Below are 25,895 nucleotides of genomic sequence, written 5' to 3'. Positions count from 1 at the left end.
TGATACAGTATACTTAGCTGGCTCATAGTTCCGAGCTTTCCTCCGACATTCAAAAACTAGTTGTAATTTTTTTAAAGGCAGCAGCCATGGGAAGAGCTTTTGCTCATCTTTTCTTTAAAGAGGAAAACAGTTAACTTTGTACATGCAACGAAACAACTCAAATTATTTCCTAAAGAGGTGTTTAGGCAACAGCCTCCGTGGATAGACAGGAGCACACAGAAAAGCTGCAGCGCTGCTGATGCTACGTGGCGAAGGAGTTTGAAAGCGGCACTGGGATCTCTGCTCCTGCTGGAGCACCACGGCTCCAGGAATCAAACACACCTCCAAAAATGCCAAAAAGCAGCGGAACGGTGCAATTTGCAAAGCCACTGAACAATGTCAAAGCCAAGACGACTTACTGCAGGCAGGAGGACACAGAGGAGCCCTTCCAGATGACCTCTGGTTGCCATACCGGACCTGCAAGGTACGCTCCCTGCAAGGCAGCGCTGAACTACCAGGAGGAGCTACCAAAGGTTACCATCCCAGGTTCCCCTGTATACGGATAAAAAGCTTTTTTGGAAGCAGGGCACGTCGAGGGAGCCTCCTCACGGCCACCACCCCGCGATGCGCACAGTGTGCTTCTCCTCCTCGCCGCCTCAGGATGAGGAGCATCCCCTCACTCAGCCCGGCAGGACGGGGGCCAGGAGGGGAGGAGAAGCCGGTGGCATGCTGCAGGGCAGGAGGAGACCCAGCCTGAGCACAGCCATCCCCTGGCCTTTGGCCACGTCAGTCATTTTGATGGTGCACGTCTGGGTTCACATGGACAAGGAACAGCCAGCCGTACAGGCTAAGCAAACACCCCAACTATAGGACTTTGCTCTCAGATCCCTTGGGGTCATCCGACCGGCTCAGACTCCTTTGTGCGGCACTAAGCAGGACTCGCTGCGTGCGTTGGGGTTTTCCTTTGTACTTCCACTCCGGCCCTTCACAGCGCAACGCCGCGACCCATCACCTCATCCCAAATAAACGGGGCCTGAACTGAACTCAAGGACAGCGTCCCCCCCCTCCCGCCTCCCTTCCCTGGGCAAAGGGGGGGTCCTGTCTGCAAGCAAGGGTTGTGACCCACGGATGTTTCCTATCCAAATCCGGCTGCCGCTTATCCCAATCCTTTTCTGCCCCCGAGACATAAGACAAAAGGTGATGCTGAGGTGCAGCGGGTCTCCGAGCCAGGAAGGGATGCAGTGGGGCAGCCGGGACCCGCTCGCCTGCTGCACCCGTCATGGCAAAGGGTAAACAAGCAAATAAAGGCATTTGTCTGGGGCCCCTTAGAGCAAATTTACCTTCCTGTAGCGAGAGAAATCCCTCAGATGCAGCTAAAGACTTGGGGCAGAGCTGCTTGGGTTGGAAAAGCACAAACTCGCTGCGAAGTGTAACAACAGAGGAATACTGCAAAAATCCATCTCTGCGAGTGAAACTTATTTCTGCTCTGGAAGGAGACGGCAATTCTCTGCCATTAAATGCAGCCACTTCTCGGGTGGATGGTGGCAGCAACTTCGCCATACGGAGCTCTGGAGGAATTCAGGACACCTGAGGCACCAAATCCTTCACTCGAATGAAATTGCAGGGTGATTAAGCAGAGAGAATGTAACTATCCAAACTGTAATTTGGCCAGCACAATGGATCTAACACCCCTATTCTTGGGAGGAAAAAAAAAAAAAGTACTGTATTTGAAGTTCAAAATCTAATTAACTATTTGAGAAGGAGAGTTCTGTTTTTAAAAGAAAATTCCTAACAATATAAAGAGAATTAGTGCCAAAGTTTTTGAAGAACCGCATAAAATGGTATGAAAAACGTATGATATTGTAATAATAGGAATGACTGGATTTGCTCAAACGTTCCTTATACCTTATAATACAAGAATAAAATACAGTGTAAATCCTTCTATCTACATAAGTTCCCTGTACAGAAAAATCTCTCCTTTAATAGGTTTACACCTTTAACATGTATTAGTTTGGAAAAGTCCTAGGGTATAATTACACATCTTGGCTTGGCACATTAATAGCTGTTCCCTTCATTTACTGATTTCTTTTACTGGTCAATTTGCTATTTTACTACGCTGCTCTTACAGCTTGGCTTCACAGCAGCGCCCTCCGCCAGCAGACCCGGCGCTGGGAAGGGGAGAGGGTCCGAGCTGGCCACGGGCTGTGCGCTGCCTTAGGGAGGTGGGTTTTGATACCTTGCTCTTGGCCATCTGCACGTACGATGCTCGCCTGGGATGCGGCATTTGCATCCACGCGTGCCAGTGAGCCGCAGGTTGCACGCGGAGGGAAGCGGAGCTGCCCTCACTTCCTTGAAAATCCGTGCAGAAATATGCCCTTTGGGCTCAGGAGAGAACAAGCCAAGCAGGGCTTCTTCAGGGCTTCCTGCCACCTCGCTGGTCATGCCTCCCGCCAGGTCGCTGTGGACCACGCGTGCGCCCTGCAGAGCCGTGCTTGCCGCTCCACAAGCTCCCGGCCCCACGTCCTGATGTGCTGCTCCCTCCCACCGTCCCCACGCTGTTTCCCCCCAAACCCCCCACGCCGCCTCGCATCCCTCAATTCCTCCTTTGCTCCAGGCTTTCCCTGTTGCCCCGAATTCTGCTCGCTGCTCCCCTGGCGCTCCATCCCCATTGCTGCTCCTCGCCTTCCCTCTCCCCGACGCTGGAGAGATGCTCGCCTGGGACAGGATGCTCGCCTAGCTCCACTTAATGGCTGGGAAAGGGCCGTTTCCCCAGCACTGAGAAGGAAAACCCTTAAAGATCTACCCTGCCAGTCCCTGCAGGTTCACTTTGCACCTCTCAGCTCCAGGCTCAAAGGCGAAGCTGGCATTCACTAAGCCTTCGTCCAGCTTTTACAGGTTTTTCGACAGTTTAAGAGGGTTTTCTTGTGTTATAGCGGAGCCATTCATTTAATGGCTTTTCAGCACTGCCATTATAAACCAGAACTTTTCAGGCGTTTATTACTCAGCTTTAAAAATTGGCTCTATGCTGAAATTTGGCAAACAAAGTGTCAGCCTAGGAGAAAATTTTATTTTTTGCCAATTTTGTACTCTAAAAAAAAATGACCCCATTTTGGCCTCCATAAAAATGCAGCTTTTGCTGCCTCTGTGACACTGGTGAAGTAACAAGTCAATATTGTAATATTGCCAGCAGAGCTGCAGTGATTTAATGCCTAAAATTGCTTGGAAGGTGAAGAGTGCTATTGAACTGCTAATTATTAACTATTATTACTGATCCTGCTGCACAACACAGATGCAAACAGAAAACAAAGGGAATATGAAACATCACTGGAAAAACGGTGCAGAATTGACATGAGGGTCCGGCGCAGAACATGGACGAGCTGGAAAACAAGAGTTAGGAGCGCTGGCAGGGTGGGGCCCTCCAGCTGACGGAAGAAGAATGAACCAACTGATATGGAAATATTATTTTTCATTTTCCAGGACGGTATTTCAAATACAAACGAAATAGAAATGATACCGTGCAGCTTGCTCCACGCCAGAGCTAGCAACACTGTGGGATCAAAATGAGCTCGAAACCACGCTGAACTGGGGTCAGCAGAGACCTCATATTGCTCAGCCGGAGCCAAGACAAACTTTGCCATTTATTTCAGCGTGCAGAAGGTGCTGAGGATGGGCGACCTTGCCTCGGTGGCCCGGCAGAAGTACATCGACATAAAAATGGACTGGGAATGGCAAAGGGCCCAAAAGATGCAGGCATCCCCCAGATCCTGGGGGTCCTTTCAAATCCCGTCTGCATGGGGGCAGCAGCATCCGCATCACACGGGCCCCAAAACCTGACCCAGGCTGATCCGACGTGGCTGAACAGAGGGGAAAGTAAGCTATCCCCACTCGAAACCTCCCAAGCCACTCCGCTGTATGACCTTCTTAAGGGACTGAGGTTTCATAGAAGAAATGTAAAAGAGCGAGTATTGCTTCTCTGGGGGAAAGAGCGAGGACCAGGAGGCGAGCGTGGCCGGGGCACGCTTCCATTCGGAAAGCGCCGTATCAGCGCAGCCCAGAGGTCATCGAGGCCGCTTTCGAACAGTAAAAAGAGAAAACAATTTATCTTTCTGGAAACTTTCTGCTTGTCTAAGTGGCAGCTATTTAAATACAATTAACAAGCAAATGATTTTAAAATTACAATACATTTAATAAGGCAGCATCACAAACAATTTGCATCTCATTAAAGCGTTTGAAGCTGCAGAATCAGCCTCCCAAATGGGTTGCACGCCAAGTGGGAAACCCAGACACAGTCAACAGCTTCAGCACCGTCCTCTGACACCAGGCACACGCCGGGAGGACGGCAGAGCAGAGGGGCTCGGTGGTCCAGCCGCGCCCCCGGCCAGGCCAGCCCCGCGGGGAGTTCTGGCCACGGTTCCCGGCACAAGGAAGGATGCCGCGAGCCAAAGCCTTGCTGGAAGTGGGTGTAAAACCAGGAAGGAAGGAAGGAAAAGGGGGCGTGTGCGCGCGTGTGGGATGGGCACTTCTTAATACACATTTGTGAACAAAGAGTTTAAAGGGATTTCAAGCTATTTGCTCAGCAATATATATAATTTGAAGTTTATAGATTACATCGCCACAAAACTTCCGAGATTGCTGCTGGGTTTGGACACATTAATTCCCAGGAGCCTCCTGCAGAACAATCCCATACCAACGCGTGCAGCAGGAAAAGCCTCAAACGAGTAACAGTTTTAAAAGCTTCCAACTCACTTTCAACTGTGATTTACTGTGGTGGCTCTGTTTAACCTGGAGGATGCAGGAGCACTTCCCAGATCACACACCACTTCCTCACATGCCTTTGTCTTCCTTTAGAAAGCCACGCTGCCGCACCGAGACCCCGCTGCCTGGATCACATCCTACGACGTGGGCTTTGCTAGGCACAGCTTTATATGGGTACCCTTGTGGGCAAGGGCTGCTGGTTTTTCCTATCAGCGTAGCTCTTGCCATACGAGACCCTTCTGTTGTAGCCCATGGAAGGGAGTGATCTGGCAGGAGGCTGGTGGGAAGCCGCTGCCGGTGGGAGGGAAGGAATACACACAGTAGCTCCACAGGTGATGCATTAACAAAATCCTAGATGAATGAGGAATGCAGCTAAACAGCCTTAATGTCAATTATTGGAAGGCTTAAAGGCGAGGACATCCACGAGAGAGGACGTCTTTGACTAAGCCACTTTTCACAATCGGCCTCAAGCGCTGGCACTGTCTGCTAACAACAGTGACTTACGCCCCAACCACACCTTTAATCCAAAAGCTGGCTCCAAAGTACTTCATGAACTGCCAGGGCACAAACAATACTTTCTCTAAGGTTCAGCGCAAGTTCTGATACAGCCTTTTACTTTCTGTGCCTAGAACTCGACAGGCTCTGGAGCTGCGCGTGACAGTTGTTTAACGCTGCGCAGCACGGTTATATACAACACTGGCAGGAGAGAGCGAGAAAAGAGTTTACAATTGAATCTGCAGAGGAAATTTGGGTAAGTTGAATGTAATTATCCATTTGGAAGCTGGCCAAGGGCTGGGACTACTCAAAACCAGGAGGGAAGCTGTAAGAAGCGACCGATTTTGCTCGTCCTTTGGAAGGCAGCACCTCCGAGCCGCCCCGTGGGCTTTTGCTCAGTGCTTCTTGGTGGGGAGAGCGGGGCCAAGCACATCACCCGCGCTGCTCCCACCGGGGAGGCTTTGCCGGGATCCGAGGGTCCTGTCCTGCTGCTGGGAGACCTGGCGGTGGTGACGGGGGGCCCCCCCAGCACTGCTGCAAAGGGGGTGGCAGCTTGAGCCCGGGAAGCCCGGTAAAAAAAAACAAAAAAAAAAAAAAACAAAAAAAAAGGGAAAAGGTGGAAAAAGTGACTAATAATAAATAAAAAACATGGGCAGAAGCAAAACAGTCGTCTTTTCGCCAAGCAAAGTGCACGTAACCAGCTGCTCTGGGTGCAGCACGCCGGAGAAGCCCCAGAGCCCTGCGGGTGGTTCCCAGGTCTCTCCATCCCGGTGCCGTCACCGCCAGCGTGCGTCACCCCAAAACTTCCTGCCCAGAGATGCCACCGACTATTGACACAGGCCTCGTGCATTTCTTTTTCAGACCTGTGGTTTTGTAGTTTGTCAAAACAGGATACTATTTCAATTTAAAATGTTACGATTTAAACAAAGACAAAATAGTTATTGCTGTTTCAGCAACCAGACATCAGGCTCTCCTCATGTACGCACCGCTTTTTGTTTTTTAAAAGGCCTTTGTCCACGTTTGCCAGCACGCTATCTCCGCGAACCTGGATGCGAAGACAAGTGCCTAAGCAAAACAACGATCACTTTCTATGAATTACTGAACATGTGTAATTCATTTATCTGTAATATTGTGCTAAACTCAGCTCCAATTAAACAAACGAAAACACCTGCTTAGCACACATAGATCTTTCCATACCTCAGGGGAAGACACATCAGTGTGCTCTGTAGTACAATCTGGCTCAGAAGCCTACACTAACAATGCAAAGCTGGGATTTCTTTTTTTTCTTCCAAATGCACATAGGCGAGGGGATAAAAAAACAATACAGGCAGTGAGATTTTGGGGGAGGAGTATTTGTTTTTAATATTTCTATCTTTAGTACGTGTGGTTCTGCAACGTTTAACTGCTCATCCGGGGCTTTTCATGGGCACTTGGACATGAGGGCATGCATCGCTCCAGAGAAAAAGGTGGGATAATGAAAACTTTAAAAGACACGTAACGGGCCCCAGACCTCGTGACACTGTAAAACTAGCAAAGAGACCCCGTGTGAACAAATCTACTGCGTCAGGGGAGACGGCGTTTCCTTCTCTCGTTCTGCTTATGGACCGTGGGCATCCACCGGCCCCGTGGGACGTCCCTGCTGTCCCCCCACATTAACGGGTCGGAAATGCAGTAACACACCAACCAGGGCCACCCCAACCCGCTGGCCACAGGGCGAGACCACTCTAGGCACCCCAGATGACCAAGCAGCAGCAAACGAGACACAGCCTCATCTCACACGTGTTTTGAACCAGCTTAGGGGCATCCCTTTGGGGGTGCCTCGGAAAACGGGGGTGCCGCTGGCGCTCCTGCCCAGGGCTGGTTTGGGGGCTCTGGGAGCTTTGCTCGGTACCGCAGCCGCCATCAGGAGAGCCTGAAGCCTGCCAGATCCCCTACACTTAACTCATTTCCTATTCTTTACTCAACTGCCTGCAGACAATAAGCTGTCAATCAGATCCCCACAAGAACATTTACAATTATCTTCCCTCTCCCGCACCTCAGCATGGCCCCGAACGAATAGCTCCATCCTAAACTGTTCACACATGAGCCATTTGCAACTCTTCTATCGCCGTAACTGCCCTGACTTGAGAGGCGTGTTAGGAAATTGAATTTCCTTGTGTTTTCAAATAAAAGTACTGTGGTGGTGAAGCACAGAAGCAAAAGAACGGGCCTCCTACAGGTGTGAGGCAAAAGCAACCAGGAATGGAAAAACTGCCCCAGTAATTATTATAGCATCCTGTGCAAGGATAAGGCTGTTTGCTGCCTTTTTTTTTTTTGTTTGCTTTTTTCCAGCAAAATCAAAGTTACAAACTGAAAGCTTTCTTTTTTTATTTTTGTTTTGTTTTTCTTTCCTTTTTTTTTTTTTAAGACAGGGTGGTCCCCTCCGCTCACTCCTGCAGAATTAGCAACAAAACAACACCACAGTTTTGCAGCTGGCCCTGCTGCTCTGATGTGTCCACTGCCACGCTCTCCCAGAAGAAATGGGTTTGTTTTTCTTCTGGGTAGACACGGCTGAGTGAAGGACTCAAAATGAGCACACTTTCCAAGCAACAAGCCCAAATAAAAAATAACAGCGATGGAAGTCATAAACATACCTTCCCTTGTAGTGCCAGTTGCAGACAACGTGATTTAAAAATATCGTAACTATGTTCTGCATTATATTAATGCTCTTATTCCAGAGAGAAATCCCCAGTACTTTGGAGGCACTTTCCAAACACCGCAGCTTGCGAGCCTGGCCAGGACAGGTCCTTGGGCCCACTCCAAATAGCACCAAAATCATTGCCATCGCTAAATTAGGGCGAAGTCAGGACAGTTGTTATTCACCACACTGTGACTTTACTGATTTTCTGCTCAGCTGTCTGCTCAAGGGGTAGCGTGGCTAACGGCGAGGAGGCATTCCCCCTCCTATTAATTGATTTGGGTAGCATCTTTTGATGGCTGTCAAACAGAAAGGTAATTATCACCATTATGGCTTTTTTTCCTCCTATTTTTAATTCTTGCACAGAATATTTCTAGACCCTTTTCTGATGAAAAATAACCTGCCTGAGATATCCCCTCTCCTTTAAAATGTTTATCCTGCCTCAAATCTGCAAGGTGCAGTATCCTCAAGGAAGGTCGGGTTTCAGAGATGCTAGCGGCTGCGCTTGTGCTCCCACCACTTTGAAAAGACGAACAATAGTCCCTCAAGTGCTGCTGCTGATGGCACATCAGTGATTCACAACGGAGGGTTAGAAATCTGAAATTAAAATAAACTGCTTAAAACCTGCAGATACAGAGAGATATACAGGAGACTAAATAAAATGGGACAATCTCTTAACCTAATCGACAAAGTGCTCACTGTTCCAGTTTAAGACAAGTAACGTTGCAATAAATATTGAGCAAAGGAAGTTAACCTGTATCCAACAGCCTTTGAATAAACACAAAAGTTAAAAGTAAAAATCAGTGCAAGGCCTTTGGCTCTTGCCAACTTGACCTTCACTCCGTCTTGCTTGGCCTTGATTTTACTTTTGGGGATTTTCTTTGCCTTCTCTCTTGTTATTCATACTTTCCCGTATAAACTCCTTATCACGCAGTAAAAGGACAAACAGAAGGAACCGCCAGCGACAAACAACACGAACGACAGCTCGGTTGCGTTCTGCAAACCCACCTGGGTGCAGATAACGGGGAGGAAAAGGGCAGGGCGAGACGCTGACCCACGGCCCCCGTGGCGCCGGGGGAGCCCCCGCCTCCTTCCCACGCCCCTTCTCCCCAAGGGTGACCAGACGCAGCCCCGCAGACCTCTTCAACCACCAGATCCAATTTCATGTTTACCCTGTAGTATGGCATAGACAGCATCTGGCATCTCGGGAAGACACAGGCACATTCATCTCTACTACAAAAGTCTGAGCATTCAGCTCTTGATCCGAGTACGAATAAATGCCTTGGTTAGTTCTCATTTTTCCTGAAGTGGTTTATCCATTCCTGTGCCAACACCTCAGCCAGTAATGCAGGTTTTCACAGCGAGTATTAATTCTGACTTCGCTTTTAAATCACATTTTCTTCATTTGAGCATTATTATATTCCAGAGAACCAGGCGTGAGCATCATGCAAAAGGCATTCTGGTCCACGGTTGTGAATACAGCTGTGTAGGCAGAGGAATATTTGTTTTCCAAGTAATTTGTGCACATTCACAAAATTACAGCTGTCTGCAGTTCTCCTGAAATATCTGCCCTGCTGTTTACAAGTCATAAAATATAATCTGTCTTTTGTAGGGTTCCAATTGGTAAATTTGGAAAAATATATATATATGTGTGTGCATCGGTATTTTTTTTACACTCAGATTGGCTGTTCCCCATCACATACTGGCTATTAAGCCTGTGCAACACCAGCACTATCTTGAGGAGCCACTGCCCTGAGACAAGAGCGGGCAGACCTTTGTGAGAGCCAGATGGGCCTCTCTAATATTGCTCATCAAGTTGCATCTCACTCTTATCCCGGAGTAACCACCCCATGAAGAAAAGCACGCGAAATGGAGGCACGGGTTACAACCCAGCATCGGGCGACAGGTTGCCGCGTTGGCCCGAACACAGCTCACGTTGGGATGGAGCTGGGAGGTTCATCAATTAATAATGCAGTCAGTGACAACAGTGACAGATCATCAACAAACAGGTCTTTATGCATCTATTCTTGCCAGCAAACCCAACGAGATTAAAATGACTGAATTTGCACTGAACCGATTGGCTAGGCTGGCGGTTGGCATCTCCCAACAGGTTTGCTTCGGCTGTTTATCCAAGCTATTACGAGTCAGCCAAAACACTTCTACTGATTCTTAATTTTTTTCCCCCAATGAAAGATGGGAGAATTTTTATGAGTTTCTGATTTTTGCTTTTTGCTTCATGGCTGTATAAACCCCAGTTTCTTCCAGAAGTTGTCTGAATGCACGGAATACCGTTCGCTAGAACAACAAAGTCCTTGGGATAGAAATTTTCCACAGTGAATGTGTACGGCACCTGCACGACAGAAACCAACCCCGCTTAAGGCCCAGGACACAAACCATGAATAACTCTTCGGCCCAAAGTTTTGATGAGGACCAAAGCGCACAAAACCAAACGTCCTACCAAGAAATGGCAGCGGGTGTGATGGCCGCTGTTGTGCAAACTGGAACTAATCGTGTTGGTACTACTGGCGTGACTTTGGTGTGAAACTGATTTGAAAGAAAAATCAGAGGCAGGAAACTAAACCCGTCTGGGATCCCTTAACTCCAGCACAGTCCCTGGATGGCTGCCACTTAAACCCAGGACAAACCTGGCCCGAGCTATTTAACCCAGTGCTGCATCCCATCAGAGGTCCAAGTGGCTGCACAGATGTGTTGTAGAAGGCTCGAAATTGAGATGTGTCACATGGGTTAATAACTTGAAACATCGCAAAATATTATTTGACGTCGCACCACTTAAAAAACACATGTCACAGTGACAGAACTGCCAAGAAAGCGTTGAGATTCGATAATCATGTGTACCGCTCTAAAAGGCCTCAATCGCGTGCTCCACCGCGTTACGTACTCGCCGCGCGCTGGCACACGGCACGAGCTATGGGGCTGCAACACGACTCCCACGACGTAATGCGACCGAAGACAATTTTTCTGAGAGGCAAACGGTACCAAGGCATGGCATCGGTGACCTCGGCGGCTCCGGCACAGGCACCGCTGCCTCCTCGCGCCGCTCTCTGACACCCATCGCTACCTGAGCTCCTCCTGTCATCTTCCCACCTCTCTTCAAAATACAATCTCAAAACTTTTTCAGCTAGACACGCTAAACCCAAGATGTAGATTTTCCAATTAGTCTCTGCTTAAACATCTGTTGGTAGACTGCATTTAACATTAGTTATTTGAGCAAAGCGCAATTTGATTAGGCTGTCTGAAACGGAGCCAAAGTCTGCAAAATAATAGCTCAATTAAATTTTGTTTTGCTTTCATTTGTCTTATACTTTCCTGAGTGTGATACAGTTGCATATAATCAAGTAAACTAATTCCTTTCAAAATGAGAGATTTCGGTACCTTTTCCATCTCCCCTCAAAGTTTATTTAATAATCTCTTCCATCTTCTCCATGCTTCATCGAACTCCATCCTGACACAAAGTACATTTCATTCTTGTGCCTTCAGTCTACTTTAATTTTCTAGGCTTACAATGACTTGAGATTATGCGCCATTAATGTTACACCTTAAACAGATTAGTAATTTATAAAAGGCAGATTACACTTATCAGGAAAATGAAAACATTTCAGCAACGCAACATTTCAGCAAGCCTTTCCTTTGCACACACCACAAACTATTTTGCCAACCTGACGACACAGCTGTAAAACTGTCAAGCTCCGAAGCCACATCCAAGCGGCATTTCCAATTGTCTCCCTGGGTTTAGCTTCTCCTTGCTCTGTTATGTTGCACTTGTTGCCCTGAAACTTCAATATTAGCTCTAGAGATTTAAACACATGAGGCAAACAGCTGCTCTCCTCCACTCAAGCAAGCTAGATCAAAATGCCTCCTCTCTTTCCCTCTTGCCTTTTTTTTCTTTCCCCCTTTCTTTTTAAACAAATCGCTGTAACTCAAGTATTTCTGGCAAAGTCGACGGTTTTAGGGCAAAATTCTGCTCTGTGATCATCGCTGCAGATTCCTCCAGTGCATACCGCTCCCGGTCGGTGCACGAGGAACACCAGAGCTTCCCCACGCTGCCTAAAGAGACTTTGCCTTGAGGATTAAAAAAAATGAAAAAGGCACAGTAACTTAGCTGCTATGTTGAGGTGTATGTGATTTAAATTTAAACATTAAACATTTAAACATTAACTTCTTTCACACTTCTCTTAAAAGAAAAAAAAAAGCATGCATTCTTTGAGAGAAAAGATTTATCGGAGGAGATTTTTGATACGTAGTACTTTAGTGGTTTTTTTTTAACATATTTGTTGCGAAGTGTGAACACAAAGGGACAAGCTGAAATAGGTATCTGGCAGGCTCTTCCCCAGCGCGTGCTGCTGAAAGCCACCAGTACTACACTGCAGTTGTTCAAAATCTGTTATTTTGATGCAGAAAGGCGAGGGACTCCTCCAGCGCCGGCCCAGCTCTGCCCTGCCCTGCCACAGGCAGTACTTTAAAATACTGCAACAAAATAGTCTTAAAAATTAGAGGCAGCTAAAGTCCATGGAAGTTCAAAATGGGATATGTCCTATTTAAAATGTAGAGAGCTACTAAATATGACAACCATCTGATGTATGAGAATTATTCACAACCAAAAACAGACAGTCTGGAAATAGCTGGGATGACTTCATTTAGGCAGAATTACCCAAATCTGTTTCTAATATACACAGTACACATAATAAATTTTTACAATATGACAAGGAAAACAAACTTAATAAAAGTTCCTGATCTTTTGTTACACAAGCAAGCTATGGCCATGATATGTTTATAATATTTTGCCCATGATATCACAGCTAAGTAACAAAAGCTAAGCAACACAAAAAACAGTTACTAGGTATGACTTCACCTCGCGACTCCCGTAACGGCATCGCCGCGCGCATCGCCCCGGCGCACCACCTTCCCCAACCTACGTCCCGCGCCCGACAAGTACTCGCCGTGTCGCTTTTGACTAATAGTTTCCTTTCCTCCTGCTCCCAGGCACCCTTTGACTTGGGAAGCCGCGTATCTCTACGACGAGAGTTTGTTTTTTTCCAACGACACCAGGACTCATCGGAACGGTAAGAGATTTTTAGCCTGTTTCCTTCACTCCTGGTTATTTGACAAGTGCTTGAAAACCCTGTTATAAACAATCTCTGTAGGAAAACAGATGATGTCTTACGATCACAGAAGGTAATTTTTTCAAGAACCCAACTTTTTGAGCATTTCCCAGATGCACCGCGTCAATCTTCCCGCGTTTGACTATCTCAGCTGGTTTTCCATCCCGGGCGTCGCGCCAGGCGGGCCGGACTGCCCCTCATTGTCACTTCTGTTCGATGGCACTTGCACCCACTGCTGTTATTCCAGGCTTCAGGAAATTTTCTAACCACTGGACAGCCTCCAGCGCTGCGCACTAATAAGTTGCAGATTGCGGCACTCTAAGTGTGTGCGTGCACGCGTGTGTCAGATCAGGGCCACGGTTTGTAGGGGAGCTGGGGAGCGGGGGGGGGAGGGAAACAGTAGTTCAAAAATGCTGCCTACTCAAATTGACAGAAAAGTGACCCCTGCACTTCATCAGAAATTCCTGCAGACTGACAAAATAAAGGAGTTTGCTTTTATCACACGCAGTAAGACTCATATGGAAAAATGGAAACACTACATCACTCGACCTTAGGTTGCCCCCTTTTCAACCACAGATGAATATTATGTATAAAAATTGTAAATCAATTTGAGATGTATTAAAGGAGATTCTCTTTTTCTGTATTAAAGGTAATACCTTTTAATCTCTAGATTTATTTTGTGATGTCAAGTAAACGAGAAAGACTTAATTTCTGTAACTGAATTTTGTTACTCTTAAGTCTATTTAGCATCTCTGCATGGCGTTCACAAAATTTCCTACACTTAGCTTGCATCAGGAAATAATGAGCAAGCACCACTTACCCAACACTGAGTCACAAATATTTGCCTACATTAACAGAGCTTTAAAAGCCATTTTACACAACTTAGGGAAATTGTGCTAGCCTTTGAACCGTGATTCACAACTATGAGAAATTAAGCAACTTTTCCTCTTCTAAAGGCAAAAATCAGCTGCCACCACCTCCTTGTAGTATCGTTAGGTCCTAGAGCAGACTTTCCTCTTACAGATCTCTACACAATAGATGTCTTTGCTTAACGAAACTGCTTCTGAAATTTTCCTATGCTCAGCGTTAGGTACTTTGACATTTCAATCTCTTCACATCCTTCAACTCTCATCAACATTTTTTTCCAGACTGTGTCAATAAAATTGATTACTTGCAGTTCTGAACTCTGTTCTGCACATGGAAATAAAACAATTTGTTTTAAAGTATTTTCTGAAGAAAGCAGAAGTTGGCAATCGTATCTACAAGATCAAAAAAAAAAAAAAAAAGAAAAAAAAAAAAAGAGGCAAACCAAGCAAGCAACCCTTCCTCACAGAAAGCAAAGCAAAAAGAAACCTCTCCAGCACACAAAAGAGAAGCAACATCCTGATTTTATCACGGCAGCCAGGCAAGCTAAATTCCTCACACACACACCATCAACCTCACCGTTGTTCTCCTGATTGACACATCTCCCCGTCGGACATGAACGATCTTTTCGGATCATTACTATGTTCATTAATTTGTTATCAATTCTATCTCGCTGTACTTAAACCGCTCCGTACCATGGCTCAAGAGTGCCTCGACAGCGCTGCTGTAATCGCATACGTAAGGACCCCTGACTACCCCGTTGCTGGGATGCCTCATACCTACAACCGATCTGTTGCTTTTACAAGTTTAATCTCGGTATTAAGGAGCTGATTGTGGAACCATGTCGCTATAACATCTTCAGCCCAGCTGTACATCATATAAACCGCTATAGGAGGGGGCAGTCTCCCATGATTCCTAGCAGCAGCGCATACCTTTAACTCCCTAATCTGTAATACTACAAAATACCGCTCTCATTTCTTCCCAAGCACAAGTGGACTACCAGCAAGGGTCCAACAGTGTTATTCCTAATTACCTTTTTTTCACTCTTGATCCTGTGGCGCTCATAATTAGTTACCTGGGGCTGCAATCCAATTTGAAGTGATGACAAGAAAGTGATCCATGAAAAAGTAATAAGTTAAATCCAATTTCAGCCTTCCTCTAATTAAATGCACATGGAACTAATGACTCAAACCCTACCATTTCAGTGATAATGGTAATTAGCGAGGTGGGAGTCACTCTCTTTTTTCAACACTGTAGGTGTAAACCACAAGGTAAAATGGCAGGAGCACTCTTAATTACATGTGTCATTTTGTCAGCAATTTACACATTTCTGACCAGTCAGAAAGGTTTCATTTGTTTTCCCCTTCCCCAAGGTGGGTAGCACACGGCCGGGCTTGGGCACAGCCAGCCCCGCCGCCCCGCTCCCAACCTGGTCAGAAATCACTTTTTTTAAAAAAAAAACAAACCCAAAAACCTACTCTCTAAATGTTTAACGTCAAAGCAGAAAACCTGCTAGAAAATTACACTCGGGGTGCTCAAACAAGACACAGGGCTGGAAGTGAGGGACCCTGGCTTCTACTTTCAGTTTTTCCCCTCAGGACCGACCTCTTCATGACGTGCAGATGCCAAACTCCCAAATAACCCGGCGGGAGCCGTGCGCCCGAGTGCCACTGAAGATCTGCAGCTCTCTGACCTTGGGCGAGTCACTTAGCGTCCCTCTGCCAGCATTTGCACAGCTATAAAATGAGAAGAATCGTATTTGCTGACAGTACCTCACACTGCCAGCTCTCCCAATATATTGGTATTTTCCTAGAAGCCACGGTTTTGGAATCGTGTAATTACAGGTCAATCATAGCCTCTTTCAAGAAAAAAAACCTGCATTTGTCACCTTTCTGCTCAGCCTCAAAAGCTGGTAAAACTGAATACTAAAGGCTTTTAAAAAAATATAAAAGGGCAGCAAAAAAAGGCCCACAGGTTTCACTGAAAAAAACCCCTTAGCATCAAAATTTTCAAGCTGATCATGTAACTTTGAGGACCTGACTCAGATTTTGTCCTGTTTGTGGGCTGGATGATATTTGCACTTCACAGGCATATTCTAAGAACTGACTAACACCTATAATTGGGTTTAGGGATGAAAAATAAAAGAGCTACGGGTCCTTTGGCAGAAACCAGCAAAACTCAACTTTGCTTAATTTCCAAGGTCAAAAATAAAAAAAAAAGAAGGATTCAAGTAAAATTTTCAAAAGTAGACTATTTAAACTCTGCAGAAGTAAAATCTCAACCCAGCTAGAGCCGGTGGCAAAGTTCCCATTGGCTTGACTGAGGCCAAAATCAGATCAAACTCCCATGTTTAAAAGTGAAACAGAGAGATACTTGTACAACTAGAACAAATACGCTTGCAAATTTATTGCCCCTCCCAAATTATCTGCTGAGACATAATTTCTCTACCAGTTGTTAAATTTACCGCTATGTAAAAAGGTACACTGCATGTAAAACCTGAGGCTACGTAACCCGGTACTTGTGTGCTCCAAGCGAAACAGAGAACACCCTTCCCTTCACCTTTCAGTGTTTATTACATTGCCGAGCTAATGATGGCTAATTTCATAGAAAATAATAATAATTGCCCCCAACATCAAGCTACAGTGTTATTTTTTCCTCTTGCCCTCTTCTATTTCTCAAGATACTGGAAAGAAATGTTAAGATAATATAGCATGCAAATTAAATTCTACAAAAGCCCAGCCAAAAGGCTGCTTTAAAAAGCAGCGGTATGCAAAGGCGAGGACAGCTCTGTCCTCTCAGCCTCCCCAGTCTCACCCCGAAAATTTAAACCAAACCCAAACTCTTTTTTTGGCTGTGACTTAAAGGGAAGATTTATCTTCTGTTTTGTCAACCGAAAACAAAACTTTCCGTCCTAGTAATTTCATTATTTCTTCTCTACAAACACACGCAGGTTAACTATCACACAACAGATCTCATTTAAGCACATAAAAAAAGTGAAGTGATGGGTTTCAATTGCAAGATACTGACTTGGACGTCCTAAATCTGTTTTCGGTCCAACTTTCAGCTCAATGCAACACACAACATTTACGTCTTTAAAAAAAAATTGTATTTTTAGTATTGCCAAAACACACATGCACTTTTACTTTCTTGGGAGAAAATGTGTCTCTTGATTTGTTTCCAATCTGTGTACTCTTGCCAGCAACTAAAATGCTTGAAGAACCAAAATGAATAATCGTTAAGAGCATCAGCAATTAAAGCTGCACATTTTAATCAATACGTCTATTAATACAAAGATATATTTATCTTGGCCAGGAAAAATGTGCTCATTTTCCAAATCGTAAGCATACCTGGCCTGTTAAAATTATTTGTTTCACAGACTCAAGGAAATCCAATGTCTATGGCAAATATATTATCAAACATGCTTTAGCCTTTTTTCACTTCCAGTAATTTTTGTGGGGCTGATATTTTTTTATATTCTTTTCCCAACTGCTGGTTACTAAATCCATTCCTTAACTTTCAATTTTCTTTTGTTTGTGTCATCAGGCTGTGAAACCGGAGGTCACTGCCAAATATAAAGCACGGCAGTGTGAGATAGGCTCAAAATGTGAGTCATTGTGTATTTGGAGATTTATTTTTTTTTTCGACTATCAGCAGAGCACATCTCCACTCCCATGTCCAAGTTCTGACACACTAAACATCTCAAAATTTGCTAAAAGTGGGTCTCCAGGTAGAGTTACCAAGGTCAAGAGACCCCAAAAGGCATCGCTGGAGCCCCCTGTCATGTAAACACTACTGAAGGCAGCATGTCCCACTGCTGCCACGGGATGCCGGGATATATTTAAGTACCGTGGCTATTTATCAGTGAATAAAGAAGGAATATAGGAAATCACCCACGAGGCAATAACAGATTAGCTACACAGTGTACATGAGATTAATTTTCCGCATCTGTTTGTGGCAGTGGGGTTTACATGACAAAGCCTGCCAGCCTGCATTAAAGTGCTGAGCCCGAGATGGAGGGAGCTCCTCCAGCCCTGCGTGGGACCACACCAGCCTCCCCTCCCTGGACGGGCAGGGCCACGGAGCATCTTATTAGGTGAACCAGCACCCTGGGTGAACGGCATCCCTTTCCCCCCGTTTCATGCAAGCACTGCGCTTGTGCTAGGGAGCGTTTCGCCAGTGCCCCTCGCCAAGCACGGCGGAGGTAAGCGATGCCTATGGCATTCTCGTTATGCACAAAGTCTGTTTGTTGGGAAAAAAAATAGGTAACCGCTAACCACTGTGGCTATCCAATGAGACATCTATATTTATAAACTAAGTGCGAAGATGACTCGGTTCATTATTTAAGCAAACTTCTCAAAAACGGGCGCATTTCCACCACCCTCGACATTTCTTCTACGTACTGTCAGCAACGGATATTGCCTCGTCAGTGCGGCGCCATCCACTTCAGGGGGTGTGGGTGCTCGCGTGGGTGCGCTTTTACTCAAAAATTCTAGCCCCAGCGCCACTATTTCCTTTCAGCAACAGAGTTTCATTGCGGGGATGCACTCGGGGTCTGGTACGTTCAAGAGGACCTCCAGTATGTTTAAGACTGCAAAAGCATCACGAGTGAGGAGGAAAGGAGGGGAAAAAAAAAAAAAAAAAAAGACTGGGCAGTCATTTGAATCAGTGAGTGACAGGCTGGGCCAGCTCGCTGTATACATTAATAAATTAGAATTTTAATTGTGTCTCTGCCTGCAGGAGCTGCTGCAATACTTTAATACGTACCAACAATTGGCTATGTTATGGAATCCGCGATGTGGCCTTCACTGTTGACCTCTGCAACACAATTCCCAGTCTGACTACGGAAACTGTTTGGTTTGATCCTTTCAACTTATTTGAATCCTGACAAATAAGCTCACAGCTGAAAGGTCAACACAGTCATATTTCATCCTCTGGAGCTATTCTTAAGACATCTGCACAACAAAGCACTTCTTTTAGTACCTGACACTGGACCTAGCCAGCACAATCTCTCATTAAAAATGTCCCCAGTGGAAGAGTCTATTAAAAGGCATATGGATCAGCTATGGATTTACCAAATAAAATATTTTTGAAAGCATTAATGTAACGCTTTGGATTACGGCGCTCTACGCTGCCAATAAAACGTATATTTGCCCAATGACAAAATGCTTCATACTTTCCAAAAGAATAATAGCTCGGCTATAAAGTGCAAGGTGTTGTCCAGCAGCCTGAGCGCAGGGGTGGGAGCCAGGAACTCATGAATCTTAATCCTACCTCTAAACCCAATTCCCTCTGTGATCCTAAGCAAGTCACTTAACCTGCTTCCCTCAGTTTCCCAGTCCAGAACTGGGATAATGCTACTTACTTATCAGACTTTCCTTCTGCGGATGTTTTGGAGATTAGTATTCGCAAAATGCTTTGAAGATGAAATCACTACACGAAAGCTAGGAGTTGTCCACGCTGGGCCAAGGGCTGCAGTTAATAGCTATTCCTTGCTCAGGCAAAACTCCCCTTGAAGCCCCCGTCAGCTGCATTTGGGTAAGAACTGCAGGATTGGGTCCTCTCACTTTACTGTCAAGGCCTTTAGTGATGTTGGCTTTACCTTCCATATTCTACTACATATTTAAAGAGTCTAGGATCCGTATTTTTGGAGGAAAATAATCTGAAGCACATATAAAAGGCAAGAGAAGCAGCAATGCTGTCAGGGAACTCACGGTGATAGTATATCAAACTAAAAAAAAAAAAATTAGAAAGAGCAAAACAGACATGAGTTTGACAACGTGCTATGACAACAAGCAGGAAAAAAAAAAAAAAAAACCCGGAAAGAATTTGGGGCTACAGAGGCTGAAGCATCAGATACAGAAGAGCGAGATAAGATAAATGTCCCAGCTACAGGGCTTTGTGTGACTGCAGCTGAACTGCTGTATTCAGTAACTTATTATCAAAAATACAGTGACACGCTGCAATTGCAAAGAGAGCAATAATAAAAGCAATAACCAGCTGCAAACCAGCAAAGTGGTCAAGGGTCTAGAAGTGCCAGTTTATGAAATACATAAAGAACTAGATACATATAATTTGCCAAAACTGGCAAGTGTATGTTAGTATCTCAGATGTTTGAGGAGTGTGAACACGAGGCAAGGCAAGGGACTGACTCAGTATTTATACAAGCAGTATTACTTGGAGCAAGAGGATGGAATTAAAGTGGAAAGTTCCTGAGCGTGTGCTTTGTTATGGAAAACCGTCTGAAGGAAAATAATAGCGGTCCCACCACCACTTGGAATTTCTAACACTAGAATAGCAGGGGGGGGGGGGGGGGGAAAAGAGGAAAATGTGATACATGACCTAATAGGTCTTGTCTTTAACTCCCATGATTTATCCCACAAGACTAGCAGAATGTACTCCAAAGCTGCATATGTGTGCGTACATCTTCCGTTTGGGAATGCTGTATTGGTTTTAGCTTTCTGAATTCATAACAGCACAAAGCCCGATAATATTTAGATTTTATTTCTGAAGATGTCCATAAATCAGCAGACAATAAAAGGGGAAAAAACACACCGATGATATGATATCCTAGTATTTCCTAATATCCTTGACACAGCAAATCAACGGTTTGAGTGAACACAGACTACAAACGGAACAGCAATCAAACAGAAATGTTAATGCAAATCTCCTATGCACACTGACACGGTAACAAAAGCTATTCCGTTTTGTCATGATCCAACCCTACCAGACGCTAATAAAAGTACATTCTCACGATTTGTAAATACGCCCTGGGTGGGATTTTCAAGAGCACCTAGCACCGGTCCTCACGCCACAGCCGCCCTGTGGCTTCACCGGGAGGAAGCTCCTGAAGGCCCCATCCCAGTGTCCACAAGTAAGACGCGTTTATTCTGCTTTTACAGCCCCAGCCCCTCACGGAGGCACGCAGGCTCCTTACCTGAAGGGCTGGCTGTTTGTCATTCCTCTTCGGAGACTTTAATCCACTAACTTGTTGCTGCTGCTGCTGCTGCTGCTGTTGCTGCTGCTGCTGCTGTTGCAGTAGAAGCTGCCGTGCCACCTGGAGAGCCTGCGAGGAGAGAGGTTTGAAAATTGAGTTTACAGCAGGTTGTGGGGAGCTACAGGCACGGCACAGGGTCACGGCACCCCTTGGTCACAGGGCACCCCTCTACTCCCGAAGCACCTCCACCGAGGAAAGCAGCGGCTTCCACGAAAAAACCAACTCCGCACTTGCACGCAACGGGACGATATCCCACCACAGGACTTCCCATTTTGGCTACGGAGAAAAACAGCAGCAGCTGATGTTCAGCTCCTGTGGGGAACCTCGAGGAACTGCAGGAATCCCGGTGGTGAGCACCATACGGTTATTTTTATCCCCCGCCGGGAGCAGCTCATGCCCTTCTTTGCTACCGTCAGGCTCATGTGCTAATGGCTTTCATGCTCCTCTGCTCCAGTGGGTCAGGTCTGGTTTACAGAAGAGGGCAGTCATATATCACTGTCTGCTCTCCTAAGCACCAGAGAAAGTCAGGGAAGTTTCTGGAAGGCTACGGCGTGAGGAAGAGGAGAGCTGGCAGCAGGCAGAGCCATGGCGAGCCCCCCAAGGTACCATGCTAAAGGCTGAGGAAGCTGCGAGGAGCTGCAGTGAATGCAATGAAAAGCAGGGGCTGCATCTTGCACCCCCAAAATCACTAAGGGCTTGTGACGGACCAGCAGTGGGGACTTGGAGGGGAAGGGGCAGAGCAGCAAAGGGACATCGGGACTTCAGGGGGTGGGGGAGCAAGGGATGTGATCCCAAAAGCATGAGCAGAGCATCACATGGTGGGGGATTATTGCAAAATTTCATGCAAAGTAAGGGAAAAGTGTCCCTGGGCACTGGAGCCAGCCCCTCTGCGAGGCCCCATTTCTCCCATCAGGTGGAGAAAAGAAAGCAAGAGGAGCTGAAACATGGGAGAAAACAGGACAAGGAGCAAGTCCCTGCCCCAGGTCCCTCCCGGCCCTCCAGCCAGGGGACCACAAGGACAATCCCTGCAAGACAGGCTGTGGCACAGCTGAGGCTCCGCTGGCGAGACCCGAGCCCGCTGCTCCCGGCGGATTCACCAGCGCCGGACTCGGGCTTTCTTGGTCTCCTTGGAGACGTTCAGTACATGTGTAGGTGGAAAAGTAGGAAGGCTGAAGACTTCATTAATGTAAAACAAAAAAAATAGTCCCTTTGCAAGATGCCTACACGGAAAGAGGGAAAAAGCTTTCCCCGCTCCTACTGTGTATGCTCTCCGAGTGATTTAATTAATACCTATTTAATTAAGGAGTCAGATACGCTTCGGGTTTCACTTGCTTCTCCAAGTTGCAAAGTGTTTCATCTCAGCACAGAACCACCAGGAAAGGTTTGACACCAAGGTCTGCAAACTCGGATCCGCCACCCCCCAGCGCAACCGTGTTATTTTACAGCCTAGACCCATCTTTTTACTCTCGAAGGGACGCTCAGCAGCCCAGGGGGGCTGAAGAACCACCGCTGCTGGCCAGCACACCAGGGCAAGCGGGGAGGAGAGACCTTACCGCGCTCTGGCAACGAGCCCTCCTTTCAAATTTAATAACAAGTCTCCGCCAGATCAGAAAAACTCTTTAAAGGTGGATGCGATTTCCAACAGAGCTTGGTGCGATGAAGGTAAAACGAGGTTTTGCACTTCAAGCCGGTCGGAGCTCAGCGCGCCCACAGGGTCTCTAAAACAGCCCGTGTCCCCACGAGGGGTGCGAGGAGCTGCCGGGCAGGGACACGCTACCGGGGCGGGGATGCATCTGTGCTCCCACACACACAGCCACCCCGCCGTCGGTACAGCGTCAAGAACCAGAAGACCCTACAGCCTACCAATTAATACAACGCAACAAAGGAAACCTTTATGCAGAAAGTGCTAAGTATGGTTAAAAAAAATGTTATTTTTATTGAATTAGCTTATTTAGCTGTTAAAGCATCTTCAAGGGTGGGCAGAGGCAGCAGAAATAAAACCTACAAGACTTAAGGGGATGGGCAACAAATACTCACCTACTTAACAGGGGTGTTGTATGGCTTATTTAATTAATGAATACTTGTAAAGCACTCTGAGTTGCTCAGACAAGAAGCGCTATACAGTACAAGCGCAACATATTATTATATATTATTAAGACTGGCTCTGCAGAAGAATAATTCCAGGTAAATGTGCAATCAAATGATCATTTTAGTTCCCAGTAATTAGATTCAATAGGCCAAAAAAACCACAGAAGCCTTTCTTTAATCATACACTAAACAATCAGAACATCCCTAACCTTTCAAGCTACAGCCTTTTTGAATAAAACATCATCAACTTATAGATATTATTCCAAAAAGAACCAGTCACCATATGTGTTGTCTCTTTGAAATACAGTTGCTATAGCAGACCCTGCATGCATTTCATGTGATATGATCATATTCTATCCGTTCTGGCAGCTGAGAGGTTGCACAACTAAAATTGGCTGCCAGAAATTTTTGAAGATTCCCAGAACAAGTAGCCATACAAGAAATGCCTGCTTTCTACTCGAGCTGGCCACGAAGCTCTGTGCAGCTTGGCGAGGTGGCCGCTGCCACCACGAGCCCTGAGCACGGTTGACCCCACGCAGATGAAAGTCTCTGCCCTTGGGGCCAGGCTCGCAATGGTGAGGCTCTGATGGAGCAAAGCCAGAGCTCTGTCCCTGCTCCAGTCCCCCCTGCCCAGCACCCACATCCCAGCACACCCAACCTTGTGCAGGCTCTCCACTCGGGGTGACACCTGCACCACCCTGCTCCATGCCCGGCTGGCACTTGTGCTGGTGCTGAGTCCCGGTGAGACCCACGATGGTGAGAGGGAGGGACCAGCATGGAGGGTTGAGCGGGTGGGGGGAAGGAAAGGATTAAAAAGAATGAGGGTAATGAATGAGTTGGCTGGAGGAAGCATCACAGATACAAGGAGCCAGGATGGACAGGAACAGCAAAGGGAGGAACACAGAGGGGCAGGTGCGGGTGAGATGACGGCAAGCTGACAGCTCAGGGGATTGCAGCTTGAAATGGCATTTCCCATCCCTCTTCTCTCAAGATTTTGCTCTTTCGCTTATAAATAACTGACAGCAATAAAAGCTAAGCATCAGATGAGCTTGGGTTTAAGATGTGGAAGGCTGTTTATAGCTCAGATCTGGTTCTTACTGAACATCTGCATCAAGTAGCTACTGCGTCCTTGGCGGTACGGTGAACCCAGGGACCCCAAGTCCCTCTGCCTTTCTACATTTCTCTGCTCAGCCTTTCCTCCCTCCCACCCCACAACGAGCTCTACCCCTGCCATTTCAAAGTCTCACCGCACTCCTTACACACAACGGGGATGTGTAGAAGAAAGATGGCTAGCTCAGTCCGGGAAGCACCAGCCCTCTTTCCTCTTATATGCTAAGTATTTCAAGCCCATTTGGAGCGCCTTCACGAAATTAATTTGCTGATGTTGAAGCCCGGTGGGCACCTGCCCTCATTATGCTGGCGCAGCCCATTTAATCCAAGCCGACAAGCGCCATACCTCTACCCTCTCCTCTGGTTCCACGCAGCAACTGCTCCTCCGTGGAGCCCACCACGGGATGCTGGCGTGGGAGCCCTGCTGAGGCTGCCGATGCTGCACAGCGCTCAAGCAGGGATAGACAAGGAAATTAATCTGAGAGTGAAGTCAGTCCCACAACCTTCATCAGCGCGGAGATTCTCAAGCAGGCCTGTACATTAATAAAGCTTCCTGTGGGAGTAGATGTTGCCTTTGATTTGCATGTGAATTCAATGCTAGTGAGAAGTGCCAGACTGTCAGACATGGAGACCAAAGTCTCTTATCTTTCCAAAAGCTTCTGTAGCAGTTTCCCCACATTTCCTTAATCATCTGCCTTGTCCTCAACTTACTGAACAGGCAGTAGAGAGTAAAGCTGGACTCGGTTCAACTCCTGCTGCTGCCAAGTCCTGAAACAAGGGTGCCAGGACTGTTTACTGCTAGCCAACAGCTCTGCTACCGTGGCCCTCTCCTCACGAGCGGGTGCTCTGACATCTCCAAGCTCTTTTCACACATTCCTCCCCACTGCCATAGTTACATTCTAAATCTCCACCACGCGCTTGCACTTCTGCAAGTGAACAATTGCCGGGGGCCGCGGTAAACCAGCTCACGTTTGTACATCCGGGCAGCTGTGTGCTCCTTCACGGGATCACAGGTGGAGACATCAAGAGCCCCCAAAACCACAGAGATCTGGTCCCGTGATTACCAGCAGCCATGTGACGTGCCACCTATCTGCGCTGCTCCAAGAGGCTGCAAGCCTGGACACGGCTGCTTGGGACAACCAGACCCAGATGCCAATCCTGGCCTCCAGCAGCTCATCACACAGCACTGGCAATCGTCCTCCTCTGCACCGGAGTACAAACAGGAAACCTCCCCACTTACCGAAGGAAGAGAAAGGCAGGCGTCCCCTAGCAAGCGCATCTCTGAGTGCCATGGCTTTTGGCCGCTATCAACAGGGATTTGAAAGGACGACATCAGTAAAAGGCTCACTACCAACCGAATCATCTTGATTCTGCACGGCGCTACGCCTGAATACAAGATACAGTAAATGAACTCCCAAGCTATTTTCTTATCCATTAGGAAATCACCCAGAGATAAGGCGATTTTCTGGTGTAAAACAGAGACCAGTAAAAAGGCAACTGAAACGCTGTACTTCAGGCACTGCACAAACTTGGGATATTTGGGAGCCAACATTGGGTGACACCTAACTCAGGGAAAATTTTAACAGTACATTCACTGTGAGATGAATCAAGCTTATTTCATTCAAAGATGCCACAGAGTAAGTGGGAAGCCCCACCGAAAATCCCTCTCCTCAGTTTAGGGAAGTGGCATCCATTTAATGTTTCCCAACTATTTAAGCACCAGCGGGGGTGGTGAGGGGGGGAAGTATGCATTTGAGATGACCAAGACAATTTTATTGCAAGATAGACAGAACATGACTTGTTTGCCCAGCTG

General features: G+C 46.7%; 1 protein-coding gene across 12 annotated transcripts in view; it reads right to left on the bottom strand.

Moving 5' to 3' along the window:
* The window catches only part of FOXP1 (forkhead box P1), a 391,149-nt gene that overhangs the window by 93,262 nt on the left and 271,992 nt on the right, over positions 1-25,895 (bottom strand). For 10 of the 12 annotated variants that reach the window (XM_064453468.1, XM_064453467.1, XM_064453470.1 and 7 more), the window contains one exon: positions 20,825-20,953. The exons of the other annotated variants lie outside the window; for them this stretch is intronic. In XM_064453468.1, the coding sequence (XP_064309538.1) occupies positions 20,825-20,953 (129 nt within the window). The remainder of the gene's footprint in view (positions 1-20,824; positions 20,954-25,895) is intronic. 12 annotated transcript variants of the gene reach the window in all.

Source organism: Phalacrocorax carbo, chromosome 6, assembly GCF_963921805.1.
Source record: "Phalacrocorax carbo chromosome 6, bPhaCar2.1, whole genome shotgun sequence".
Taxonomy (NCBI): Eukaryota; Metazoa; Chordata; class Aves; order Suliformes; family Phalacrocoracidae; genus Phalacrocorax; species Phalacrocorax carbo.
This window is presented reverse-complemented; position numbering and strand designations above follow the sequence as displayed.